The 22,521-nt window shown below is 42.7% G+C and overlaps 1 protein-coding gene across 1 annotated transcript; it reads right to left on the reverse strand.

Annotated features, from left to right (window-relative positions):
* Nucleotides 1–1,205: 1,205 nt before the first annotated feature.
* LOC106612332 (dolichyl-diphosphooligosaccharide--protein glycosyltransferase subunit MAGT1) lies at nucleotides 1,206–21,459 on the reverse strand. Its single transcript, XM_045724302.2, has 10 exons — nucleotides 21,295–21,459; nucleotides 20,620–20,789; nucleotides 19,389–19,506; nucleotides 15,781–15,921; nucleotides 14,517–14,657; nucleotides 14,336–14,425; nucleotides 8,075–8,138; nucleotides 7,898–7,972; nucleotides 4,190–4,280; nucleotides 1,206–4,120 (listed from the first exon to the last, which is right to left on the reverse strand). Exons 1-10 carry the CDS (start codon nucleotides 21,373–21,375, stop codon nucleotides 4,105–4,107), a joined length of 987 nt encoding a protein of 328 aa, XP_045580258.2. The 5' UTR covers nucleotides 21,376–21,459; the 3' UTR covers nucleotides 1,206–4,104.
* Between the last annotated feature and the right edge of the window lie 1,062 nt (nucleotides 21,460–22,521).

Here is a 22,521-nt window from a genome sequence, read left to right on the forward strand (position 1 = left end):
TACAGAGAGTTAGGAGGAGATCTATATACATATCTACAGAGACAGGAGGAGATCTATATACAGATGTACAGAGAGTCAGGAGATCTATATACAGATGTACAGAGAGTCAGGAGGAGATCTATATACAGATCTACAGAGTCAGGAGGAGCTCTATATACAGATGTACAGAGAGTCAGGAGGAGCTCTATATACAGATGTACAGAGAGTCAGGAGATCTATATACAGATGTACAGAGAGTCAGGAGGAGATCCGCCGGCGGGCTATATACAGATCTACAGAGTCAGGAGATCTATATACAGATCTACGAGAGTCAGGAGGAGATCTATATACAGATCTACAGAGAGTCAGGAGGAGATCTATATACAGATCTATAGAGTCAGGAGATCTATATCCAGATCTACAGAGAGTCAGGACGGAGATCTATATACAGATCTACAGTTACACCAGTCGCTTTCTGTTTCTTCAGGTCACACCAGTCGCCAGATCTGTATAGATCTCCAGATGACAGCCAGTTCCAGGGGTTAAAGGTGGCTAAACGCTGCAGGGCCAGACGACAGCCAGTTCCAGGGGTTAAAGGTGGCTAAACGCTGCAGGGCCAGACGACAGCCAGTTCCAGGGTTTAAAGGTGGCTAAACGCTGCAGGGCCAGATGACAGCCAGTCCCAGGGGTTAAATGTGGCTAAACGCTGCAGGGCCAGGCGACAGCCAGTTCCAGGGGTTAAAGGTGGCTAAACGCTGCAGGGCCAGACGACAGCCAGTTCCAGGGGTTAAAGGTGGCTAAACGCTGCAGGGCCAGATGACAGCCAGTCCCAGGGGTTAAAGGTGGCTAAACGCTGCAGGGCCAGACAACAGCCAGTTCCAGGGGTTAAAGGTGGCTAAACGCTGCAGGGCCAGATGACAGCCAGGCTGTAGCACAGATGTTAATTGTATATTCCACAGTAGCAGAATGACACAGACAATCAAATTTTTCACTTGAAATAAATTATTTCAAAGTTGAACAAACCATACAACTGTATGCACAAGGACTACTTTGAACACTTTCCAATGAACAGTTCACAAAAACATATTTACTTGAAGAACAGTGGAGATGCAAAGCTAGGTAACAGAATGACGGGTTGTACTGTTTGGGCTGTCATTCTGGTCCAATGCTAATTCATCAGGACTGTAGTGAGGAAACAGAACACTGGAAACATCCACAGGAGGCGGTTTAGTCACTAAGGCACTTTAATGGCAACAAGTATCATTTCCACCTGAGACAGAGATATACAGCAGGTAAGTCACTCAAATATCACATAACCCAACACTCAGTTACAGACCCTCTCCTCTCTCTAACCCAAACACTCAGTTACAGACCCTCTCCTCTCTCTAACCCCAACAACCAGTTACAGACCCTCTCCTCTCTCTAACCCCAACACTCAGTTACAGACCCTCTCCCTTCTCTAAGCCCAACACTCAGTTACAGACCTTCTCCTCTCTATAACCCCAACACTCAGTTACAGACCCTCTCCTCTCTCTAACCCAGTCTGTCTGTAGAACCATAGACCAAAACAGAGCTTTAGATGCATATACCAGTACAAACACTGCAGACCAATATCCCCTCCCCATTTCCTCTATGTAGACAGAACATCCTTATCCCCCTCCCCTCCTCTATGTAGATAGAACATCCTTATCCCACCTCCTCTATGTAGATAGAACATCCTTATCCCCCCTCCCCAATGTAGACGGAACATCCTTATCTCACCTCCTCTATGTAGATAGAACATCCTTATCCCCCCTCCCCTCCTCTATGTAGATAGAACATCCTTATCCCCCCTCCTCTATGTAGACAGAACATCCTTATCCCCCCTCTACGTAGATAGGGGAGGGGGTATAATGATGTTCTATCTACATGGAGGAGGGGATAAGGATGTTCTATCTATATTGAGGAGGGGGGATAAAGATGTTCTATCTACGTAGGGGAGATAAGGATGTTGTATCTACGTAGAGGAGGGGGGATAAGGATGTTGTATCTACGTAGAGGAGGGGGGATAAGGATGTTCTATCTACATAGGGGATGGGGATAAGGATGTTCTATCTACATAGGGGAAGGGGGATAAGCATGTTCTATCTACATAGGGGAAGGGGGATAAGGATGTTCTATCCACATAGATGGGGGATAAGGATGTTCTATCTACATAGAGGGGGGATAAGGATGTTCTATCTACATAGAGGATCCCCCCTCCCCTACGTAGATAGAACATCTTTATCCCCCCTCTATGTAGATAGAACACCCTTATCCCCCTTCCCCTATGTAGACAGAACATCCTTATCCCCCTCCCCTACGTAGATAGAACATCTTCATCCCCCCTCCTCTATGTAGACAGAACATCCTTATCCCCTCTCCCCTATGTAGACAGAACACCCTTATCCCCCTCCCCTACGTAGATAGAACATCCTTATCCCCCTCCCCTACGTAGATAGAACATCTTCATCCCCCCTCCTCTATGTAGACAGAACATCCTTATCCCCTCTCCCCTATGTAGACAGAACACCCTTATCCCCCTTCCCCTATGTAGATAGAACATCCTTATCCCCCCTCCTCAATGTAGATAGAACATCCTTATCCCACCTCTATGTAGATAGAACATCCTTATCCCCCCTCCCCTCCTCTATGTAGATAGAACATCCTTATATCCCTTCCCCTATGTAGATAGAACATCCTTATCCCCCCTCCTATGTAGATATAACATCCTTATCCCCCTTCCCCTATGTAGATAGAAAATCCTTATCCCCCCTCCTCTATGTAGATATAACATCCTTATCCCCATCCCCTATGTAGATAGAACATCCTTATCCCCCCTCCACTATGTAGATAGAACATCCTTATCCCCCCTCATCTATGTAGATAGAACATCCTTATCCCCCATCCCCTATGTAGATAGAACATCTTTATCCCCCCTCCTCTATGTAGATAGAACATCCTTATCCCCTCCTCTATGTAGATAGAACATCCTTATCCCCCTCCCCTATGTAGACAGAACATCCTTATCCCCCTCCTCTATCTAGACAGAACATCCTTATCCCCCCCATCCCCTATGTAGACAGAACATCCTTAACCCCCTCCTCTATATAGATAGAACATCCTTTTCCCCACTCCTCTATGTAGATAGAACATCCTTATCCCCCTACTCTATGTAGATATAACCTTATCCCCCCTCTTCTATCTACATAGAGAAGGGGGATAAGGATGTTCTATCTAGATAGAACAACCTTATCCCCCCTCCTCTATCTAGATAGAACATCCTTATCCCCCCTCCTCTATCTAGACAGAACATCCTTATCCCCCCTCCCCTATGTAGTCAGAACATCCTTATCCCCCTCCCCTATGTAGACAGAACATCCTTATCCCCCCTCCTCTATGTAGACAGAACATCCTTATCCCCCCTTCTCTATGTAGACAGAACATCCTTATCCCCCCTTCTCTATGTAGACAGAACATCCTTATCCCCCCTCCCCTCCTCTATGTAGATAGAACATCCTTATCCCCACTCCTCTATGTAGATAGAACATCCTTATCCCCCCTACTCTATGTAGATAGAACATCCTTATCCCCCTCCTCTATGTAGACAGAACATCCTTATTCCCCCTCCTCTATGTAGACATAACATCCTTATTCCCCCTCCTCTATGTAGACAGAACAAACTTATCCCCCCTCCCCTCTATCTAGACGGAACATCCTTATCCCCCCTCCTCTATGTAGACAGAACATCCTTATCCTCCTTTCTCTATGTAGACAGAACATCCTTATCCCCCCTCCCCTATGTAGACAGAACAACCTTATCCCCCCTCCCCTCCTTCCATCTCACCACCATGTTGAACACTGACTAACTGTTATGATCCGTCTGGTGCTGGTGTCAATGGTCACCTTCATATCTACATTTAATGGATTATGTATATATTCATGTACAGTATTTATTAATAAAAAGACATTGTGAACGTCAATGTAAACAATGTCTTCCTGGTAGTTTCCAGTAACAGAGGAGATAACCCCCGATGAACAGTGTGTTGTTCTGGTGTGTGAGGCGTCCGAGGCACTATGGAACTTCCAGGCTTCTTTCTCCCAGCTCTAACTCAACAGGAAACTGGGAAACACAACCAGTTATAGTCAGACAACAGGGAGTGAAAAATAAGTGTTTGTGTGTGTTTATTACCTGTAAGGGTATCCATGGTATTTAGCTCTAAAGATGGACAGCAGCCAACTGAAGAAGAGCATCACCAGACCGATCCCTGCTACACACATGACTAGAGAGAGAGACAGCGAGAGAGACAGAAATAGAGACAGAGGAGAGAGAGTTAGTTCTAGCACACCTGTGTCACATACCCATCAAGCCCTTGACTAGTTGGACCAGTTACTTCAAAAGAGATAGAGAGATGTAGAAATATACAGTGCCTTCAGAAAGTATTCAGAACCCATGACTTTTTCCACATTTTGTTGTAATACAAAAGGTGTGATTAAAATGGATGTCATTTTTTGTCAAAGATCTACACAACATATTCTGTCAAAGTGGAAGAATAATTCTGACAATATGATTTTATTAATGGAGAAAAAAACACTAATACACTACATGACCAGAAGTATGTGAACAACTACTCGCCAAACATCTCAGTACGTGGACAACTACTCGCCAAACATCTCAGTACGTGGACAACTACTCGCCAAACATCTCAGTACGTGGACAACTACTCGCCAAACATCTCCTTACAAAATCAAGGCCATTAATATGGAGTTGGTCCCCCCTTTGCTGCTATAACAGCCTCCACTCTTCTGGGAAGGCTTTCCATTAGATGCTGGAACATTGCTGCGGGGACTTGCTTCCATCAGCTACAAGAGCATTAGTGAGGTCGGACAGTGATCTTGGGGGCGATTAGGCCTGGCTCGCAGTCGGTGTTCCAATTAATCCCAAAGGTGTTCGATGGGGTTGAGGTCAGGGCTCTGTGCAGCCCAGTCAAGTTCTTTCACACTGATCTCGACAAACCATGTTTGTATGGACCTTGCTTTGTGCACGGGGGCATTATTATGCTGAAACAGGAAAGGTCCTTCCCCAAACTGTTGCCACAAATTTGGAAGCACAGAATTGTCTAGAATGTCATTGTATGCTGTAGCGTTAAGATTTCCCTTCACTGGAACTAAAGGCCTAGCCCGTACCATGGAAAACAGCCTCAGACCATTATTCCTCCTCCACCAAACTTTACAGTTGGCACAATGCATTGGGGCAAGTGTTCTCCTGGTATCTCCCAAACCCAGATTTGTCCGTTGGACTGCCAGAGGGTGAAGCGTGATTCTTCACTCCAGAGAACGCCAGAGTCCAATGGCGGCAAGCTTTACACCACTCCAGCCGATGCTTGGCATTGCGCATGGTGAACTTAGGCTTGTGTGCGGCTGTTCAGCCATGGAAACCCATTTCACAAAGCTCCCAACGAACAGTTATTGTGTTGACGTTGCTTGCAGAGGCAGTTTGGAACTTGGTTATGGGTGTTGCAACCGAGGACAGACGAGTTTTACGCGGTTCAGCAGTTCCGTTATGAGAGCATGTGTGGCCTAACACTTTGTGGCTTAGCTGTTGTTTCTCCTAGACCGGGTGTTCCCAAACTGGGGTGGTTACGCCAAAATGAAATGTGATTCACATAAAACATTTAAAATAAAATTTAAACGCAATTTTTTTTTTTTCACATCTTCAAACAGTCCATTTATATTGTCCAACAGGGCTGTACATTTGGGTGAGGTTTTTTTCCCCTCGCCTGAGTAACCTCATTTCACTGCCAAAAATACAATGAAACCATCCAGTGTTCATCGAAATAAGAACACAATGTCAAATATAGGTAGCCTAGTCAAAAAATGAACATCCACATTAACAATTACTCTCTCATGGAAATTCCAGTAACGGTAACTGCTGCTCATGTTGGTGTCTGTACTGAACCATGACAGGGAGACATAGTGGAGAGGTAACGCGCCTGCAAGCAGTTGCTCCCGATGCCACTTGGGTACACTGCAGCATCCACCGAGAGGCTCTTGCTGACAAGGGAATGCCTGACAGCTCGAAAGACGTTTTGGACACTACAGTGAAAATGGTTAACTTTGTTAAAGCAAGGCCCCTGAACTCTCGGGTATTTTCTGTACTATGCAATGATATGGGCAGCGACCATGTAACACTTTTACAACATACAGAAGTGTGCTGGTTATCAAGGGGCGAAGTATTGACACGTTTTTTTGAAATTGAGAGACAAGCTTAAAGTTTTCTTCACTGACCATCATTTTCACTTGTCTGACCGCTTGCATGATGACGAGTTTCTCACAAGACTGGCCTATCTGGGTGATGTTTTATCTCACCTGAATGATCTGAATCTAGGATTACAGGGACTCTCCGCAACTATATTCAATGTGCGGGACAAAATTGAGGTTATGATTAAGAAGTTGGAGCTCTTCTCTGTCTGCATTAACAAGGACAACACACAGGTCTTTCCATCATTGTAAGTTTTTTTTGTGTGCAAATGAACTCAAGCTTACAGACAATGTCAAATGTGATATAGCGAAGAACCTGAGTGAGTTGGGTGCTCAATTACGCAGGTACTTTCCTGAAACGGATGACACAAACAACTGGATTCGTTATCCCTTTCATGCCCTGCCTCCAGTCCACTTACCGATATCTGAACAAGAGAGCCTCATCGAAATTGTAACGAGAGGTTCTGTGAAAACTGAAATTAATCAGAAGCCACTGCCAGATTTCTGGATTGGGCTGCGCGCAGAGTATCCTGCCTTGGCAGATCGCGCTGTTAAGACACTGATGCCCTTTGCAACCACGTACCTATGTGAGAGTGGATTCTCGGCCCTTACTAGCATGAAAACTAAATACAGGCACAGACTGTGTGTGGAAAATGATTTAAGACTGAGACTCCAATACAACCCAACATTGCAGAGTTATGTGTATCCTTTCCAGCACACCCTTCTCATTAACCTGTGGTGAGTTATTCACAATTGTTGATGAACAAATAAGGTTTTATATGTAAGATGGCTAAATAAAGAGCCAAATTATTGATTATTATGATATTATTATTTGTGCCCTGGTCTATAAGAGCTCTTTGTCACTTCCCACGAGCCGGGTTGTGACAAACTCACACTCATTCTTATGTTTAATAAATGTATCGTATAGTGTGTGTGTGGCAGGCTTACAATGATGGCAAAAAACAACATTTGAGAGTGTGCTGACCCTGGTGCTAGAGGGGGTACGCAGCTGGAGGTTGAATGACTGAAGGGGTACGGGGCTATAAAACGTTTGGGAACCACTGGCCTAGACGTTTCCACTTCACAATAACAGCACTTACAGTTGACCATTGCAGCTCTAGCAGAGCAGAAATTTGACGAACTGACTTGTTGGAAAGGTGGCATCCTATGACGGTGCCACATTGAAAGTCACTGAGCTCTTCAGTAAGGCCATTCTACTGCCAATGTTTGTCTATGGAGATTGCATGGCTGTGTGCTCGATTTTATACACCTGTCAGCAAAGGGTGTGGCTGAAATAGTTGAATCCACTCATTTGAAAGGATGTACACATACTTTTGGTGATGTAGTGTGTTTCCCATGCCAATTAAGCACTTTGAATTCAATTGAAAGAGAGAGACAGAAAGATGGATAGAGACAGAGAGAAATATAGACAGAGAGCGAGAGAAAGAGGAGAGAGGCAGACAGAGAGGAGAGAGAGAGAGGCAGAGAGAAAGGAGAGGCAGAGAGAGAGAGAGAGAGAGGAGAGAGAGACAGAGAGACAGAGGAGAGAGAGACAGAGAGGAGAGAGACAGAGAGAGAGAGAGGGAGAGAGAAAGAGAGGAGAGAGAGAAAGAGAGGAGAGAGATAACTAGATACATACTTTTCCTCTTGCCAATGTCCATATCTGACGTGGCAGCCTCGTGCAACAGCACCATCCCCATGGTAACAGCAGAGTCTGGGGCAGGAGGTTAAGGGTCACAGAGAGAAGCTGTAGCCAATGAGAGGCTCTCATACAGGGTGAGAGGTCAGGGGTCAGACTGAGGTGTGTAAAGGATACTGAAGAGCAGCACGATGTGAGTTTCTGCTACAAACTGGGCCTGACTGCTGCCGTGGATGTAACTCTGAAACAACACACACACAGTTATTAACACACTGATGAACACACACACAGTTAACACAGAGTTAAAACACACACACACACTTAAAACTTATTGCGGATCATTGGGACGCTAGCATCCCATCTGGCCAACATCCGGTGAAATTGCAGAGCGCGAAATTCAAATTAAATTACTATAAATATTTAACTTTCATGAAATCACAAGAGCAATACATCAAAATAAAGCTTAACTTGTTGTTAATCGAGCCGCTGTGTCAGATTTCAAAAAGGCTTTACGGCGAAAGCAAACCATGCGATTATCCGAGGACAGCGCCCCGCATACAAAAGCATGAAAAACATTTTTCAACCAGGCAGGTGCGACATGAGTCAGAAATAGCGATTTAATAAATGCTTAACAAGAAGTTAAGCTTTATTTTGATGTATAATACTTGTATTTTCATGAATGTTAAATATTTATATTTCAGTAATTTCACGCTCTGCAATTTCACCGGATGTTGCCGGTTATTAACAGTTATTAACACACACACACACACACACACACACACACACACACACACACACACACACACACACACACACACACACACACACACACACACACACACACACACACACACACACACACACACACACACACACACACACACACACACACACACACACACACACACACACACACACACACACACACACACACACACACACACACACACACACACACACACACACACACACACACACACACACACACACACACACACACACACACACACACACACACACACACACACACACACACACACACACACACACACACACGGCTGGTAGTTAGGGTTATGCCTAATGTCTACGTCCGCTCCAGTCCACAAAGGGGACGCAGTGATTTCAGAGTTGGTGCGGATAGGAGCAGATGTCCGCATCAAGTCATTCAGTAGGAGCTGACGGAAGGTGTAAATTAGGATAGACCGAGGGAGAGAGAGACCGAGGGAGAGAGAGACCGAGGGAGAGAGAGACCGAGGGAGAGAGAGACCGAGGGAGAGAGAGACCGAGGGAGAGAGAGACCGAGGGAGAGAGAGACCGAGGGAGAGAGAGATAGAAAAACAGAGATGGAGAGAGAGAGAGACAGAGAGACAGAGACAGACAGAGACAAAGCGAGAGAGAGGGGGGAGAAAGAGAGAGGGGGAGAGAGATAGAGAGATACCCGCTAATTATCAAAATCCAGAAAATAATTCTATAACCACCAAAAAGGAAGCGATTCCCAAACCTTCCATAACAAAGCCATCACCTACAGAGAGATGAACCTGGAGAAGAGCCCCCTAAGCAAGCTGGTCCTGGGGCTCTGTTCACAAACACAAAACAGACCCCACAAAGCCCCAGGACAGCAACACAATTAGACACAACCAAAACCAAAAGATAATTACTTGACACATTGGAAAGACTTAACAAAAAAACTGTGCAAACTATAATGCTGTTTGGCCCTAAACTGCACAGGGTGGGGTTGAGACCCATGGCCTAAAGCTTAACTTCTTTGGGGCCCCCGGGGGCAGTATTTTGACGTCCGGATGAAAGTCGTGCCCGTAGTAAACTGCCTGCTACTCAGGCTCAGAAGGTAGGATATGCATATTATTAGTAGATTTGTATAGAAAACACTCTGAAGTTTCTAAAACTGTTTGAATGATGTCTGTGAGTATAACAGAACTCATATGGCAGGCAAAAACCTGAGAAGAATCCAACCAGGAAGTGTGGAAATCTGAGGTTTGTAGTTTTTCAAGTGATTGCCTATACAGTATACAGTGTCTTAGGGGTCATTTTGCACTTCCTAAGGCTTCCACTAGATGTCAACAGTCTTTAGAACGTTGTTTCATGCTTCTACTGTGAATGGGGGGAGAATAAGAGCTCCTGGAAGTAGATGACTGAGAAAATGACATGAGCTCAGTGGCGCGCACTCACATGAGAGTTAGCTGTGTTCCTTTTCTTTTTTGAAGAAAAAGGAATTGTCCGGTTGGAATGTTACGGAAGATTTATGATAAAAACATCCTAAAGATTGATTCTATACATCGTTTGACATGTTTCTACGAACTGTAATATAACTTTTTTGACTTTTCGTCTGAACTTAATGCGCGAGCACAGCGCATTTGGAGTACTCGACCAAACGCGCGAACAAAAAGGAGGTATTTGGACATATATATGGACTTTATCGAAACAAATGAACATTTATTGGGGAACTGGGATTCCTGGGAGTGCATTCCGATGAAAATCATCAAAGGTAAGTGAATATTTATAATATTATTTCTGAGTTTTGTTGACTCCACAAAATGCCGGGTTTGGTTTCGTGTCTGAGCGTTGTACTCAGATTATTGCAAAGTGTGCTTTCGCTGTAAAGTTTTTTTGAAATCTGACACAGCGGTTGCATTAAGGAGAAGTGTATCTATAATTCTTTGAATAACAGTTTAATATTTTACCAACGTTAATGTATTATTTGTATTATTAATATTTCTGTAAATTGATGTGCTTATTCACCGGAAGTTTTGGGAGGCAAAACATTTCTGAACATTACACGCCAATGTAAAATGTTTAAAAAAAATATATAAATATGAACTTTATCGAGCAAAACATACATGTATTGTGTAACATGAGGTCCTATGAGTGCCATCTGATGAAGATCATCGAAGGTTAGTGATTCATTTTAGCTGTATTTACGGTTTTTGTGACACCTCTTCTTGCTTGGAAAATGGCTGTGTGGTTTTTCTTGTCTAGGTGCTGTCCTAACATAATCTAATGCTATGCTTTCGCCATAAAGCCTTTTTGAAATCGGACAATGTGGTTGGATTAACGAGAATTTTATCTTTAAAATGGTGTAAAATAGTTGTATGTTTGAGAAATTTGAATGATGAGATTCTTGTTGTTTTGAATTTGGCGCCCTGCGATTTCACTGGCTGTTGAATAGTGTGTCCCGCAGGGACCCCAGAGAGGTTAATGATGAGCTTGGAGGGTACTATTGCGTTGAATGCTGAGCTGTAGTCAATGAACAGCATTCTTACATAGGTATTCCTCTTGTCCAGATGGGATAGTGCAGTGTGCTGTTTGAGGGCGATTGCATCGTCTGTGGACCTATTGGGGCGATATGCAAATTGAATTGGGTCTAGGGTGGCAGGTAAGGTGGAGGTGATATGATCCTTGACTAGTCTCCCAAAGCACTTCATGACGATAGGAGTGAGTGCTACGGGGAGATGGTAATTTAGTTCAGTTACCTTTTCCTTCCTGGATACAGGAACAATGGTGGCCATCTTGAAGCATGTGAGGACAGCAGACTGAGATAAGGAGCGACTGAATATGTCCGTAAACACACCAGCCAGCTGATCTGCGCATGCGCTGAGGACGTGGCTAGGGGTGCCGTCTGGGTCAGCAGCCTTGCGAGTGTTATCACGTTTAAATGTCTTACTCACATCAGCCACGGAGGATGGCCCGCAGTCCTTGGTAGCGGTCCGCGTCGTGGCACTGTGTTATCCTCAAAGCAGGCAAAGAAGGTGTTTAGTTTGTCTGGAAGCAAGACATCGGTGTCCGTGACGTTGCTGGTTTTCTTTTTGTTGTCCGTAATTGTCTGTAGACCTTGCCACATACGTCTCGTGTCTGAGCCTTTGAATTGCGACTCCACTTTGTCTCTGTACTGACATTTTGCCTGTTTGATTGCCTTATGAAGGGAGTAACTACACTGTTTGTATTCAACCATATTCCCAGTAACCTTACCGTGGTTAAATGCGGTGGTTCACGCTTTTCAGTTTTGCACGAATGCCGCCATCTATCCACGGTTTCTGGGTAGGATTTAATAGTCACAGTAGGTACAACATCTCCTATGCACTTCCTTATAAACACAGAGTCAGCGTATAAATCGATGTTATTCTCTGAGACTGCCCGGAACATTTCCCAGTCTGAGTATGATCAAAACAATCTTGAAGCGTGGATTCCAATTGGTCAGACCATGAATGGTTCTAGTCACGGCTAAGTCGGTAGCTGGTCATGGCTCACATCAACAGTATCCTCCCAGATACCCGAGACCCACTCCAATTCGCATACCGCCCCAACAGATCCACAGATGATGCAATCTCAAATCGCACTCCACACTTCCCTTTCCCACCTGGACAAAAGGAACACCTATGTGAGAATGCTGTTCATTGACTACAGCTCAGTATTCAACACCATAGTGCCCTCAAAGCTCATCAATAAGCTAAGGACCCTGGGACTAAACACCTCCCTCTGCATCCTGGACTTCCTGAAGGGCTGCCCCCAGGTGGTGAGGGTAGGGAACAACACATCTGACACGCTGATCCTCAACACTGGGGCCCCTCAGGGGTGTGTACTTAGTCTCCTCCTGTACTCCCTGTTCACCCACGACTGCGTGGCCAAACCCAACTCCAACACCATCATTAAGTTTGGTGTCGACACAACAGTGTCTGATCACCGACAACGATGAGACAGCCTATAGGGAGGAGGTCAGAGACCTGGCAGTATGGTGCCAGGACAACAACCTCTCTCTCAACATGATCAAGACAAAGGAGCTGATCGTGGACTACAGGAAAATGCGGGCCAAACAGGCCCCCATTAACATCGACGGGACTGTAGTGGAGTGGGTCGAGAGTTTCAAGTTCTTTGGTGTCCACATCAGCAACAAAATATCATGGTACAAACACACTAAGACAGTTGTGAAGAGGGCACGGCAACGACTTTTCCCCTCTCAGGAGACTGAAAAGATTTGGCATGCGTGCCCAGATCCTCAAAACGTTCTACAGCTGCACCATCGAGAGCATCCTGACCGGTTGCATCCCTGCCTGGTATGGCAACTGCTCAGCAAGACGCTACAGAGGGTAGTGCGAACGGCCCAGTACATCACTGGGGCCAAGCTTCCTGCCATCCAGGACCTATATAATAGGCGGTGTCAGAGGAAAGCCCATAAAATTGTCAAATTGTCAGTCATCCAAGTCATAGACTGTTTTCTCTGATTCCGGTGCGGCAGGTAGCCTAGTGGTTAGAGCATTAAACTAGTAACTGGAAGGTTGCAAGATCGAATCCCCGAGCTGACAAGGTACAAATCTGTCATTCTGCCCCTGAACAAGGCAGTTACACTGTTCCTAGGCCGTCATTATAAATAAGAATTTGTTCTTAACTGACTTGCCTAGTTAAATAAAGGTAAAATAAAAAATTTAAATAAAAAAGGCAGTACCGGAGCACCAAGTCTAGCACCAAAATGCTTCTTAACAGCTTCTACCCCCAAGCCATAAAACTGCTGAACAGTTAATCAAATGGCCACTGGACTATTTACATTGACCCCCCCTCCCCACATATTTGTTTTGTACACTGCTGCTACTCTCTGTTTATTATCTATGCATAGTCACTTCACCCCCACCTACATGTACAAATTACCTCAACTAACCTGTATCCCCGCACCCTGACTCTGCACTAGTACCCCCTGTATATAGCCTCCACATTGACTCTGTACCGGTACCCCCTGTATATAGCCTCCACATTGACTCTGTACCCCCTGTATATAGCCTCCACATTGACTCTGTACCGGTACCCCCTGTATATAGCCTCCACATTGACTCTGTACCGGTACCCCCTGTATATAGCCTCCACATTGACTCTGTACCGGTACCCCCTGTATATAGCCTCCACATTGACTCTGTACCGGTACCCCCTGTATATAGCCTCCACATTGACTCTGTACCGGTACTCCCTGTATATAGCCTCCACATTGACTCTGTACCGGTACCCCCTGTATATAGCCTTCACATTGACTCTGTACCATAACACCCTGTATATAGCCTCCACACTGACTCTGTACTGGTACCCCCTGTATATATCCTCCACATTGACTCTGTACCGGTACCCCCTGTATATAGCCGTATTGTTATTCTTATTGTGTTACTTTATATTCTTATTTTTACTTTAGTCTATTTGACAAATAAGGGCTTGGTTAAGGGCATTTCCCGGCAAGGTCTACACCTGTGCATGTGACAAATAAAGTTTGATTTGATTTGATGGAGACTTCATTTTCAATTTTTTATTTCATTTGCTTTGGCAAAGTTCCCAATAAAGTCCTTAAATTGAACTGAAATTGAATTGAGAGAGAAAGAGAGAGGGACATACCACTTGTCCAGCAGTGGGGTTATGTTAAGAGATATCTATAGAGAGAGAGGGACGTACCACTTGTCCAGTGGTGGGGTTCTTGTGGGCGTAGGGAGGTCCTCTAATGTGGTTCCACATCTGACCTGAAGTCATGATCAGGCAGAAACACTAGAGAGAACGCACACCGTTGACAATGACTCAACACTTATTCATCCATAACTGTGATACTCAGCTACATAATGAACCAGTGTGTTCCTACCAGAGCAGAGAAGGCCCAGACGTTCTTGTTGTAGAGGAACTCCAGGTTGTTTCTGCGGAGGTAAGCCAGTCCTCCTATCACTGCCAGCAGGAATCCCAGCATCAACGGCCCCGCATAGTTAGGAGGACGGATCACACGGATCTACATAGAGACACACACACATATAGATTGACACATGCACACACATACATACATATTTTACTGCCTTACCTCCCTAATCTTACTACATTTGCACACACTGTATATAGATTTTTCTATTGTGTTATCAACTGTACATTTGTTTATTCCATGTGTAACTCTGTGTTGTTTGTGTCGCACTGCTTTGCTTTATCTTGGTCGCAGTTGTAAATGAGAACTTGTTCTCAACTGGCCTACCTGGTTAAATAAAGGTGAAATAAAATTTAAAAATACACACAGTCAGCCTGATCACCCACATCTATTCAGATAAACACAGACTACCGTAATTTCCGGAGTATAAGCCGCTACTTTTTTCCCACGCTTTGAACCTCGCGGCTTAAACAATGACGCGGCTAATATATGGATTTTTCCAGCTTTCAAATAAAAAATAAAAATAAAAAAAAAACATTCTGTGACGTGCTCAGTTTTTTGGCGGCATGAAGCTTTCATTAGACCAATGAAATTGCCGAACGGGTTAAGGTCAAACAACTTTTTTGTTTACTGTTTAGATTAAATCGAGCGCGCTCAAACTTCCCATCATTCTGATTACGGTAGTCATTTTGTCACCCTCATCATGGCAAAGACACAGAGAAATGCATATGATGCAGCTTTCAAGTTGAAGGCGATTGATCTGGCTGTTGGAAAAGGAAATAGAGCTGCTGCACGGGAGCTTGGTCTGGAGCAATGACTTTCTTGGTAGGCTACTGTTTACTGCTAATTTTTTATTTTTTGTTACAAGCCGTGTTTCGTTAAAGCCTATTTATTTTTGTTACAAGCCGTGTTTCGTTAAAGCCTATTTATTTTTGTTACAAGCCGTGTTTCGTTAAAGGGTATTTATTTTTGTTACAAGCCGTGTTTCGTTAAAGCCTGTGTAAAGTTAATTTGTTTCAATGTACCGGTAGGCACCTGCGGCTTATAGACATGTGCGGCTTATTTATGTTCAAAATAAAAAAACATTTTTAATTCAGTGGGTGTGGCTTATATTCAGGTGCGCTCAATAGTCTGGAAATTACAATAATACATTACGCAGATACCTAGTGTGAGAGTTGAAAGGTGAAGAGGTGAGAGAGAGGTCAGGAGGTGTTACCTGTACGTCAGTGCGGTCCCCGACCCAGCGGGCCAGTTGTTCTGCAGCGAAGCCTCTGACCTGCAGCTCATAGGAGTCGGACTTCTTAGGCTTCCCTTTAGCTGGGAAATGGATGAAGGAGGGAGCCGAGTTCATATTCAACTGGGGAGACAAATAACAGATATATCAATACTACTATATACACAAATAACAGATACAACTACTACAATATACACAAATAACATAGATATATAACTACTACTATATACACAAATAACATAGATATATAACTACTACTATATACACAAATAACATATATAACTACTACTATATACACAAATAACATATATAACTACTACTATACACACAAATAACATATATAACTACTACTATACACAAATGACATATATAACTACTATATACACAAATAACATAGATAAATAAATACTACTATATACACAAATAACAGATACAACTACTACAATATACACAAATAACATAGATATACAACTACTACAATATACACAAATAACATAGATATATAACTACTACAATATACACAAATAACATAGATATACAACTACTACAATATACACAAATAACATAGATATATAACTACTACAATATACACAAATAACATAGATATATAACTACTACTATATACACAAATAACAGATACAACTACTACAATATACACAAATAGCATAGATATAACTACTACTATATACACAAATAACATATATAACTACTACTATATACACACAAATAACATTAAACTACTACTATATACACAAATAACATAGATATATAACTACTACAATATACACAAATAACATAGATATATAACTACTACTATATACACAAATAACAGATACAACTACTACAATATACACAAATAGCATAGATATAACTACTACTATATACACAAATAACAGATATATAACTACTACTATATACACACAAATAACATTAAACTACTACTATATACACAAATAACATATAACTAGTACTATATACACAAATAACATAACTACTACTATATACACAAATAACATAGATATATACAGTTGAAGTCGAAAGTTTAAATACACTTTAGCCAAATACATTTAAACTCAGTTTTTCACAATTCCTGACATTAAATCCTAGTAAATATTCCCTGTCTTAGGTCAGTTAGGATCACCACTTTACTTTAAGAATGTGAAATGTCAGAATAATAGTAGAGAGAAAGATTTATTTCAGCTTTTATTTCTTTCATCACATTCCCAGTGGGTCAGAAGTTTACATACACTCAATTAGTATTTGGTAGCATTGCCTTTAAATTGTTGAACTTGGGTCAAACGTTTCAGGTAGGCCTCCACAAGCTTCCCACAATAAGTTGGGTGAATTTTGGCCCATTCCTCCTGACAGAGCTGGTGTAACTGAGTCAGGTTTGTAGGCCTCCTTGCTCACACATGCTTTTTCAGTTCTGCCCACAAATATTCTATAGGATTGAGGTCAGGGCTTTGTGATGGCCACTCCAATACCTTGACTTTGTTGTCCTTAAGCCATTTTGCCACAACTTTGGAAGTATGCTTGGGGTCATTGTCCATTTGGAAGACCCATTTGTGACCAAGCTTTAACTTCCTGACTGATGTCTTGAGATGTTGCTTCAATATATCCACATAATTTTCAGTCCTCATGATGCCATCTATTTTGTGAAGTGCACCAGTCCCTCCTGCAGCAAAGTACCCCCACAACATGATGCTGCCACCCCCGTGTTTTCATGGTTGGGATGGTGTTCTTCGCCTTGCAAGCCTCCCCCATTTTCCTCCAAACATAACGATGGTCATTATTGCCAAACAGTTCTATTTTTGTTTCATCAGACCAGAGGACATTTCTTCAAAAATACGATCTTGTCCTCATGTGCAGTTGCAAACAGTAGTCTGGCTTTTTTATGGCGGTTTTGGAGCAGTGGATTCTTCCTTGCTGAGCAGCCTTTCAGGTTATGTTGATATAGGACTCGTTTTACTGTGGAAATAGATACGTTTGTACCTGTTTCCTCCAGCATCTTCATAAGGTCCTTTGCTGTTGTTCTGGGATTGATTTGCACTATTTGCACCAAAGTACATTCATCTCTAGGAGACAGAACAAGTCTCCTTCCTGAGCGGTATGACAGCTGCGTGGTCCCATGGTGTTAATACTTGCGTACTATTGTTTGTACAGATGAACGTGGTACCTTCAGGCGTTTGGAAATTGTTCCCAAGGATGAACCAGACTTGTGGAGGTCTACAATTTTTTGTCTGAGGTCTTGGCTGATTTCTTTAGATTTTCATGATGTCACGCAAAGAGGCACTGAGTTTGAAGGTAGGCCTTGAAATACATCCACAGGTACACCTCCAATTGACTCAAATTATGTCAATTAGTCTATCAGAAGCTTCTAAAGCCATAATTTTCTGGGATTTTCCAAGCTGTTTAAAGGCACAGTCAACTTAGTGTATATAAACTTCTGACCCAGTGGAACTGTGGGTCAAAAATTACTTGTGTCATGGATAAAGTAGATACCTAAACCGACTTGCCAAAACTACAGTTTGTTAACAAGAAAATTGTGGAGTGGTTGAAAAATGAGTTTTAATGACTCCAACCTAAGTGTATGTAAACTTCCGACTTCAACTACTACTATAGTCATATACACTACATATCTAACTACTATTATATTCATATATACACTACTACTATATTCATATATATATATACATATATATGTACACATATACACACACACACATATATATATATATATATATACATACACACACGCATATACACACACACACACACACACACACACACACACACACACACACACACACACACACACACACACACACACACACACACACACACACACACACACACACACACACACACACACACACACACACATATATATATATAAATAACACACACACACTACTACTACTACTACTATATTCATATATACTACATATAACTACTACTACATTCATATATACTACATATATAACTACTGCTACTATATTCATATACACGACATATATAACTACTACTATATTCATATACACGACATATATAACTACTACATTCATATATACTACATATATAACTACTACTACATTCATATATACTACATATATAACTACTACTATATTCATATATACTACATATATAACTACAAATATAACTCCTACTATATTCATATATACTACATATATAACTACTACTACATTCATATATACTACATATATAACTACTACTATATTCACATACACTACATATTTAACTAAAACTATATTCACATACACTACATATTTAACTAAAACTACATTCATATATACTACATATTTAACTAAAACTACATTCATATATACTACATATTTAACTACTACTACATTCATATACACCACTGAGTTGATATGCACCAGTTAAAGCAGTGTTCCAGAAGGTTCATGTTGTAATGATCCAGTCAGGTAGAGTCACCAGACAGAGCTTAAAGAATGTGAGCTGTAGAGATCAGGCTGGTTTAACGATGCCAACTGTCAGGCTCTAATGGACAGCTGAAAGCCCGCCTCTAAATAACACGTGAAGGGTGAAATAAAACAGAAGAGATATACCATCTGAAACACATCAGATCCTTCATCAAAGTCGACGGTAGCGAAGAAGACCTTGTTGGTGAAGGCACTGGAGTAACGCCAGGAATTAGCTAGGATCTGGTACTCCTCGTCAGCCTGTCTGTAGAGGGGGTGGACACACACAGTATGTCAATATTTGAGATACACTTGATTTAGTGTGTCCAGAACAATGGAACTAATGGAATAGTCACAAAAGTGAATCTGGCGAACCACAAAGGCATATTATGACATGTATTTGCCCCATCCATGTGTAAAATAACATGTGACCCCTTACTGGCAGACTACACACAGTCTCTGTTACTGACTGGCAGACCATACACAGTTTCTGATACTGACTGGCAGACCACACACAGTCTCTGATACTGACTGGCAGACCACACACAGTCTCTGATACGGACTGGCAGACCACACACAGTCTCTGATACGGACTGGCAGACCACACACAGTCTCTGATACGGACTGGCAGACCACACACAGTCTCTGATACGGACTGGCAGACCACACACAGTCTCTGATACGGACTGGCAGACCACACAGTCTCTGATACGGACTGGCAGACTACACACAGTCTCTGATAGAGACTGGCAGACTACACACAGTCTCTGTTAGAGACTGGCAGACTACACACAGTCTCTGTTAGGGACTGGCAGACTACACACAGTCTCTGTTACGGACTGGCAGACTACACACAGTCTCTGTTACTGACTGGCAGACTACACACAGTCTCTGTTACTGACTGGCAGACTACACACAGTCTCTGTTACTGACTGGCAGACTACACACAGTCTCTGTTAATGACTGGCAGACGGTTTGAATAAATACTTTTTGGGCTCCATAAAGTAATCCAACAATGTGTAAGCTGCCATCTTGTCTATTTCAAGTCTTCTCTCATTGATCGAGACAGGTGAGTATCATGACATGTGACGCCCACCTGTCTCGATCAATGAGAGAAGACTTGAAATAGACAAGATGGCAGCTTACACATTGTTGGATGTATTTATTTTCCCAATTCAAATGAAACCCCTGCACTGGACACAGACATTTTATGAGACTCATGTTTGCACAAATCGAGGACAAATACAGTATTGCCAAGGTTGGTAGAAAATTCCCTCCACTACACCACACTGTACCCACCCTGTAACTCCCAGTAATGTATACCAAACACATTTGTTTAAATCACATTATCTGGTGTAACAATTTGTAGATAAGTTACTTGCAGACGCCACACTGTCTCTGTGGCTGCAGGGCAGTGAACATGATGACCACAGAGTAGTTCCTGGGAGGAGCCTTCACAAAGCGACGAAACTTCTCCCCGTTCATACGGATCACAGCTCTCTTCCCTGTCCAGTCCATAAGCTGACCCACCTTCTCAGAGAGCAGGGTCTGGAGGGAGTGAGAAAAGGGGAGAGGGGTTAGAGGTCAGAGTCATATAGCAACCCAGTCCATCAGCTGGCCCACCTACTCAGACAGCAGGGTCTGGAGGGAGAGAAGAGGGGTTAGAGATCAGGGTCTTATACCAGCCCAGTCCATCAACTGGCCCACCCTCTCAGAGAACAAGTCTCTAGTGTATCTACCTAGCTAGCACCGAAAGAGGGCACCTTCCTCACCCGGAAGTGCTAACAACGTTTAGGCATGATGCGGATTATAGCTGCAGGAAAGTTTAAAGTTCTAGACCAAGTAGAGCATAGCCACGGCAAAATGTGACTTGTTAATTATTACAATTAGCTAGACACTTATATATGAAGCATTTTGACGATGCAAACTAGCTAGGTAACCGGTTCCTTCCTAAAAGCTCATGGCTAGCTAGCTAAACCTACCTCTCCTAGACCCATGAGCTAACGTTAGCCTACTAGATAGTGTAATGATTATGACACCGTGAATAAAATACCTCCTTTTTCTTCTGTCCGGTTGAAGGGATTCCATAGAAACTCAACATCAACAACAACGAATAGAAAACTTTTAGATACATTTTAATAATGTTTCCCAGAGGCGCTTTTCGTCAACCGACTGAACACGGATGGAAGGATTCTCTGGAACATTCCGATTGGTCGATTTTCCGCCTCAAGAGCCAATGGCGTGATAGGGGTAGAGACTGTAAAGAAAGCGAGACACCCCACTCCCATTTCTTTCTGATTGGGACGGGGCCACTATACAACTCCTTATTGTAATCCTTATTTTAGTATTTGATGAGGGTTGTTTCCGACAACCACCTGTATTACAGTTTTTCTCCATTGGTTTGGCTCATTTCTTGAAACAGAAATTACATTCTCAAAACTACATGGACAAACCTCCAAACCACTTTGCAATTGTTCACAACAGAATTGAATTTCTCATTCATTTCATCAAATTGCAAATGTCTAAGTACATGTCTCAATGTCTCAGTACATCTTTACAAATGATTAAGTACATGTAGCCTAAATTTAGCACAATTTCCAAGTGAATAGATCTTATCGATCTAAACTGATTGTTGATTCTCAGTCTAATGGTTGTTCACTCCAAAACGTGTCAGCGTCATTTCATTGTATAAGTCATCACATGCACAATAGTCTGTTCAATTGTCAAAATTAGTCAAGAACATAATACCATGAATACCATATATTAATCCCTTGTAACATTTGATAAATGTATTACAGCAATTGACAGTCAGGTGAAACTAGAACTTGACTAACGAAGGAGGAGTTTCACACATCTCAGATGACCAATCAAACAGTATGTTTAGTTACCTGACAGGTGCTGTCCATGACTGTGAATGCTGCCAAACATGTATGTAAAGAGCTTGACCATGCAGGACCAGTACAATTTCTGAACATGGAGGCACCTGGCCAAGTAAATGAACAAGGGCAACTGCCTGCTCGAGGAAGAAGAGGAGGAGGAGGAGGAGGAGTAAGGGTGCGTGGTGGTGGAATAGGGGGAAGAGGCCGAGGAGCACGAAGACACCATGCTGTCCCGGATGAAATTCGGGCCACAATTATAGACCATGTCATCAACCATGGCCTCACAATGGCGGAGGCAGGTCGCTGAGTGCAGCCTAATGTGCCTCGCCCAACAGTCTCCACCATCATCCAAACCTTTCGAAGGGAAAACAGGTATGTAGTCAGTCAATGATGGAATTATT

Source organism: Salmo salar, chromosome 09, assembly GCF_965601325.2.
Source record: "Salmo salar chromosome 09, fSalSal1, whole genome shotgun sequence".
In the NCBI taxonomy this organism is placed as follows: domain Eukaryota; kingdom Metazoa; phylum Chordata; class Actinopteri; order Salmoniformes; family Salmonidae; genus Salmo; species Salmo salar.